General features: G+C 53.0%; 1 protein-coding gene across 27 annotated transcripts in view; it reads right to left on the bottom strand.

The window, feature by feature from the left end:
- Positions 1–6787, bottom strand: part of ZNF532 (zinc finger protein 532) — a 143210-nt gene extending 136423 nt beyond the window's left edge. For 2 of the 27 annotated variants that reach the window (XM_074383339.1, XM_074383328.1), the window contains exons 1-2: positions 4961–5153; positions 3909–4018 (exon numbers count right to left, since the gene is read on the bottom strand). Coding sequence is in view for 8 of the 27 variants with exons in the window: in XM_039463729.2 (XP_039319663.1) it covers positions 5798–5876 (79 nt within the window). In the remaining 19 variants the exon portion in view is untranslated. Of the gene's footprint in view, positions 1–3908; positions 4019–4102; positions 4892–4960; positions 5154–5733; positions 6045–6480 lie in introns of those variants that run through there. The other 25 variants (XM_074383335.1, XM_074383333.1, XM_074383324.1 and 22 more) reach the window with 23 other exon arrangements.
- Between the last annotated feature and the right edge of the window lie 304 nt (positions 6788–7091).

The following is a 7091-nucleotide window of genomic DNA, read 5'->3' on the forward strand; positions in this document are numbered from 1 at the left end:
ACAGTAATATTCTGTATAGTTTTACAGCCTAGGAGCAATGGGCTATACCATACAGCCTAGGTATACCGTAGGCTATAGTAGGCTACACCATCTATGTTTGCCTAAGTACATTCTAATGATGTGTGCACAATGACAAAACTAATGATACATTTCTCAGAATGTACCCCTGCATTGACACATGACTGCATTTAGCAAAAAGAAATAAAAACTTGCCGGGCGCGGTGGCTCAAGCCTGTAATCCCAGCACTTTGGGAGGCCGAGGCGGGTGGATCACGAGGTCGACAGATGGAGACCATCCTGGTCAACATGGTGAAACCCCGTCTCTACTAAAAATACAAAAAATTAGCTGGGCATGGTGGTGCGTGCCTGTAATCCCAGCTACTCAGGAGGCTGAGGCAGGAGAGTTGCCTGAACCCAGGAGGCAGAGGTTGCGGTGAGCCGAGATCGCGCCATTGCACTCCAGCCTGGGTAACAAGAGCGAAACTCCGTCTCAAAAAAAAAAAAAAGAAAGAAAAACTTGGCCTGGCACGGTGGCTCATGCCTGTAATCCCAGCACTCTGGGAGGCCAAGGTGGGTGGATCACCTGAGGTCAGGAGTTCAGGACCAGCCTGACCAACATGGTGAAACCCCATCTTTAAAAAAAAAAAAAAATTATTTAAAAGAAATAAAAACTTATGTTCACACAAATGTTTACAGTAACTTTACTCACAATTACCAAAAACTGGGAACAACCCTAATGTCCTTCAACCAGCAAATACTCAACTGTGGTACATCCATACAGCAGAATACTACTCAGCAATGACACAGAATGAAGTATTGAAACACAGAGCAATATGGATGAATCTCCAAACACTGAAACACAGAGCAATATGGATGAATCTCCAAACACTGAAACACAGAGCAATATGGATGAATCTCAAATCATCTTGCCATCTATCTGACATTCTGGGAAAGCCCAAACCATAGGAAGAGAGAACCATGTCCCTATAGTGGGACACTGGATGCCAGGGGCAGGAGAGGCTGACTACAAAGAGACAGCGAGAGGAAATGCTCTGATGTGATGAGCCTATTCTGCTTCACCTGCGGAGGCAGATAAGCAACGCTATACCTATGTCAAGACCCACAGAACTCCACACCACGGAGTACATTTTACTGTACACAAATTTTAAATTTTTTAAGCTAATTCTTTAACCATGATTTGGTTAAAGATCACCTCTAAAATAACATGAACACAAAGGTGTGTGTTTCCGTAACGTCTGATCAAGTCTGCTGTCTTGTTCTGACGGTCCTGGGATTAGGAGGAGATGATGGGGAATGAAGCAATCAGTGTCCCTGTCCTGGCAACCTCTGCTCCGGCTGTGAACAGCAGCTGGAGTTCCACCAAGGATACAGTAAAGGTCGTCCAAAGCCAACTGGAGATCAACTGTATTGCACAGCAAAGTCCAAGAGACCATTTCAAGAGAAGAAATAATTGGGAGACGGGAGAACACGAACCCTAAAATTCTAACTCCCAGTCAAAAGCATCAGAAGATTCCACTGACGAGATGGCAATCTCCTTCCTAGACCTTGCTTAAAATGAGTCAAGGTGGGCGGGGGCAGGGAATCGCTGAGAGAAAAGAGCAAAAGGAAAAGAGAGCGTGTGTGCTCCTGAACCAGGCTGTGCTGAGAGTTCCCAACGCCCTGGCTCCCATGTTCCTTAACATGGAAAAAATGACTCCGACCAGGCAGAGGATAAAAACAAGAAGGGTTCAACACCCAGTTCCACTTTCTTTCCAGTGTGCTCTCCTCAGCCAAACCCACACATTCCTGCTCCGGAGGGGACAGACCGCAGGCCGTCCTCAGGCAGTGCTGTAGGCACCGCCGGCCAGGGGCTGGGCTCAGGGCTCCAGTGACAGGAACTGCACGCACCAGGTCCCCCTGGCTCTCCCAGGAAGGAACATGCCCCAGCTTATCCGGCACTCTCACAGCCACATTCCCCAGCGCGGAAGACTCTCCCGCTCCAGGGAGGCCTGGGCCTGCCACACTGTCCTCCCTCAGCGTGAGATCAACACCTGAGGCAAGCTCCAATCCAACATGAGCTCATGACTCCCGCCCCAGAGAACCAGCTCTCCAACCCTCAGCAGCATTTGCAGCTGGAAAGACTGGTCTCAATGCAAAACAAATGCCATCTTCAGGAGGCTTCAAGGGGGAGGGAGAGGAACAAAGCTAGAAACCACCAAGACTGAAAACCAGAACATTCCATGACATGCAATGTCCTACTACAAAGAGGTTTTCTAAACATATTCGCAATGTGTAGCCGTGGCAAGGGGGTGGCTGTCAAAAGTTAACCAAAAATCACTGCCTCTCAAAAGACAAGAATGAAGGACTAAATGATACAACAGCTTATCGTATTAAGCTAATTAAAGTTTATCATATTAGCCATCTGAGTTTGAGTTGGCATCAGAAACGCAGGGGCAGCACACCGTGCAGCATGGATTCGGATCTGCTTCGCAAGCATATTCCTGCCACAATCATACACAGAACCTCTGGCAGTCAGAAATGATGGAGAATTGAAAACCAATTTTAGCACAGTGATTTGTAAAGAATTTTGTTCCATCATGTAAGCTATTTACTGGTATATCCATCCGAGATTACATTTATCTCTATTAAATACTCCATAAAGTATGCTGAGCTAACCATGCACTCTTGTTTCCCTTTTGCCAGTTTTATCACACAGTGGATCTTCTGTAGCCAAATGAAAAACATTTTAACAATAAAACCCTTGCATACTTGACATCCTTCACCAACTGCCAGCATACGACTTAACCAATTCCAAGATCCTCGGCATGGCTGAAAAGCCCCCATTCTGCTGAACACGGGCAGGAACAAAATGCCTACTTCCAAGTAGGGGAAAATTTTATTTTCAAGCATGTCTTCTATGCTCCTCTTGACTGTACTTTTCCCAAAAACCGGCAGAAAGGCAGGACCAGTTCTATCTGTTGTTGAGATCATATTGGATCCCATTCTGGAGCTGCTGGTTTCCTGTTTGGGGAAGTTGCAGTTCTTTTCACAAGGAACCCAAGGCAAAATGTTGAGTGTTCCCCCCTGTCAGCCTCCTCAGCCTTTGTTCTTCACTTTGCTACTCTCCTTACTGCTTTCCTTCTCCTCTCCCCTCCTCTCCAACCTCTGGTTTTGGAGGGTGCATGACAACGCCTGCTCAAACCTAACTGCAATCTTTAAAGGCATCAGACATTTTCTACCACCCATTCCGGTCCAGCTTTGAGTTAACAGGCATCTTTTCACAGAGGAAACCAGACTACCCGGCTTCCTCCTGGCATTGCATTAGTATTCCACATTAAATATATGCCACAAAGAATCCAATGGCGAACTCACCGTCAACAGCCCCCAAAATCAATACAAGACATTCCACCACTTGACTCGGAGTGAAAAACCTTTCCAGGTTAACACAAGAGAGCAAGGTAAAAGAAAGGGGTTGCATGAACAAAAGGCACATCTACCTCCAGACTCCTCAAATCCTAAAAAGGTGGCTAGGCTGCCTCGATTTGGTGAAACACTTCCTTTCCTTGTAATCATCGGGAAAATGCCACATGTGTACTGCTGTCGTCTTATGCAAAACAGCACATTCTCCACAAGGCCCTGGCGCCTACCATTCTCCAATCGCCTCCTTCCAGGCCTGACTCTCCCGACTGCCCAGACACATGCCATTTAATGAAGGCATTCCGATTTCGTCTTGATCGCAATACCATCATGAAGTCACTCTAATCCCATTAAACTGGGATCACATTAAGAGCATTTCTTCTCCACTCTGAACCCAATTTTATCTCCTGGGTAGCAATCCACGGTCCGTCTGTGTCTAAATGGATCTGCAAATCAATATTTAAATTCATGCTCAAAACAGCATATCTCACCTTGTGAACCTTGACCTTTTGGAAAGACTTTAGACCAATGTTCAGTTACTGTCACACGGCTGCATTCTCAGCAAATAGGAAAGGGTTAAAAGCGGCCCCAGTCAACAGGCCTACAAGGAAAAAAAAGACAGCATGTATGGCTAACAGCATCACTGGAATGCATTTATGCCCATTTCCTAGAACAATATTGTTACCTTTTGGCCTTCATTATACTCAGAAGCATCCCCAACACCCTTTAGTAGCTTCTAAAAGAAAAAGCACAACACAGAACATAGCCTGCAAGAGAAAAAAAGCATGCAAAGTAGCATTCTCCAGCAACAAACAAACTACCATCACAAACCCCTCAGTTCACTTTGGTTTTGTTTTGTTAAAAACACCGAGAAACAGAGCGAGAGACTGCATCCACCAAGTGTCCCCACCCTAGCAAGGCACATTTTTTTCTTCTAATAAGGGACATAAATCTCAGCTCCTTGTCCATCCCTTAAGCAAAAGAAAAAGGCAGGAAAAGCCCAAGTCATCTCAGATCCTGCAAACCTGCACCTTTTTTTTCCATCTTCTCTACCCAGAATCTTTTAGGGCTCCATTAGTCACGTACCAGTGCTGTGTGGTGTCTAAGTGTGCATTCACATACTGTGTAGGGATGGTACCTTCCTGCAAGCTCCTCTGCTTTTGGCTGCCATGAAGGGAGGAAGCTGCTATCCTACTGTAGTAGCTCAGTGACTGCATTGTGTTCAGGAGCTGATCTGCCTCAAACCAGTTTCAGCCGGTTCTGGTCACCCTACATAAAAAAGCTATGGCAACCCTCGCTGAGTTGCCAACAAGTCCCTGAAAATCATCAGCACACGGGGGATCTCGCTGGGGGTGGCTCTTCCCTCTTAGGTCTTCCAGAGGAGGGGAAGGTCATCGTGTGTCCTCCCACCCCACGAGCACCCAGCCTTGGAGAGGCTCACCTTGCAAGCACCCCAGAGCCCCTCAGGGCCCATCCCCCCTCCCCTCCACCCCACAGCCCACCGCAGACACTGTTTCCCCCTCCTTCTCCTTCCCCCACTTACCTCCCACAACCTGGCTCAGATCTTTGTGTACGTGTGTGTCAGTGTGTGTTCTCTGTGTTGGTGGCTGACAAAGAGCCCCCAAGAAAGCGAGCTATGTGTGTCTGCTCACACGGGATGCGTCGGCTGCAGAGCCGGCCTGGCCTCCTAGCACAGTGGTGCTGGCTTGTTGACCAGGCTCCTCTCTGCTGTCACCCCCACCCCACCCAGCCCCCTCCTCCCATCCGTCCCTCTCCTCTCTCTCCCAGCCCTGTCACCACCACCAGCAGCCCCCCAGTCTCCTCCTCCTCCTCCTCCAACCTTCTCTGCTTTCAAGCACCTGGGGGGAGAAGTCCAAATCCCTTCACCTCGGGGGAAGAAAACTGGGGCTGTCTGGGGAGGGGGCGGGGGGCGAAGGCAGGGCCGGGGGGAGAGGGGGCACGGAGGCCTCTGCATCTGTGCCCGGCCGGCGCCGGCGGGGGGAGCAGGAGAGCCGCGCTCACGTGGCCCCCCCTCGGAACCTGCGGGGCCTAGCCAGGGCGGCTCCTCCTCGGCCCCCCAAGCCGGCTGGCGGGGCGCGAAGGCCGGCCGTCCCCAAGGCCGGGGTGGGACAGGCCACTGCGGGCAGGCCCAGGGGCTCGAGCTTCACGCGCTCACCCCGGCCCGCAGGGATGGGCTCGAGGGGCCGCGCCCCGCCTCTGCCCGGCGCCCACCCGCGCCCCTGCGTCCGGCTGCCTTGCGCCCCTCGCTCGCCCCGGCCGCCCCCGCCGCCCCCAGCCCCGGAGGCGCACACCCACCCCCGTCCCGGGGTTGGCCTTCGCGGCGGTCAAGCCCGGGCGTCTGGGCCGCAGCTCGGATGACCTTTGTTCAGCGCGGCGCCGCCGGCGGCTGCTGCTGTGGCTGCTGCTGCTGTCGTCGGAGCGGCGGCGGCGGCTTCCATGTTACGGGCGTGTCATCTGCGTTCCCGCCGCCGGGGTCTGTGTGTGCGTGTGCGGTGGAGCGGCCTCGCCGCCGCCGCCGCCGCCTCCCGGGCTCCCCGGCCGCCGCCGCCGCCGCCTCCGGGCCTCGCCGAGCGCCCGGCCCGGGCCCCGCGCCTCCCCGGGCACCGCGCTCTAGGCCGCGCGGCGGCGGCGGCGGCCGGCCCGCCACGCCGGGGCCTACGGCTGGGGGTGCGGGCCCGGGCGGCGGCGGCGGCGGCTCGGCCCGGGCGGCGAGCGAACAAAAGGGAGCGCGGGCGAGGGGGAGGGGGCGGCCGGTGGGGGAAGGGAGGCTCCGGGAGCCGGGCGGCGGCGGCGGCGCGAAGCCCCGTGGCCGGCGGGCGCCGACGCCCGGCCGCTGCCGAGCCCCGGAGTCCGGCGGCGGCGAGGAGGCGCCCCGCGGAGCCGCGGAGTGTCGCCCGCACGGGGCCGCAGGCTCGCGGCGTCGCCCCGGGAGCGGAGCGGGGTGGTGGGGCTGGTGAGGGGCGCAGGGAGGGCTGCTTTTTTCCAACGACATTGCGGGCTGTGCTCACCCAGTCCTTTCCGTGGCCCCAAGCCGCGACTTACTCGAGTGGAAGGAAGCAAGGCCTCGCCAAAGATGGTTGAAAAGACCGTGAGCCTCTACCCAGGATCTTGAAGCCAAGGTGGTGGTTTTGTTCTCCTCGTAATGGTGGCAAATAAGTAAGAAGAGAGCACGCTATCTTCAGACCAATTAACTCTGAAATTCTCCCTGTAGGTGGAAGAAGGGGCTCTCCTCGGGTTAGTTAGTGGTTTGGAGCCCTTTTCGCCTTCAACTGAGCCACAAAAGAATGGAAGACACCCCCTGGGGTGGGGAGAAAGCCCTGGTGTAAGAGACACACGTTTTGCTTTCAGAGAAAAAGCCACTGGGGCCAGATTGAAACATGGCATGTTCAGTTCATGTTAGGTTTTTTTTTTTTCTTTCTTAATGGGGGAATGATACTGAGTAAACAAGATGTAATAGCTAGGTCTTTAAATTCTACAAGGGAGAGGGTGTACAAATGTAACAAGCACATATTGTCCGTACAGCAGGTGGTCATAGCCCACGGAACACAAAAAGATACATATGTAAGCCTGCTAAAGGTCACGAAGGTGTATAATCGTGACCCGTGCAAGGGCGACAGACGATAGATTTCCATTCCAGATGAGCTAGGCTGCTT

The sequence above is a fragment of the Saimiri boliviensis genome, chromosome 13 (genome assembly GCF_048565385.1).
Source record: "Saimiri boliviensis isolate mSaiBol1 chromosome 13, mSaiBol1.pri, whole genome shotgun sequence".
NCBI lineage: Eukaryota > Metazoa > Chordata > Mammalia > Primates > Cebidae > Saimiri > Saimiri boliviensis.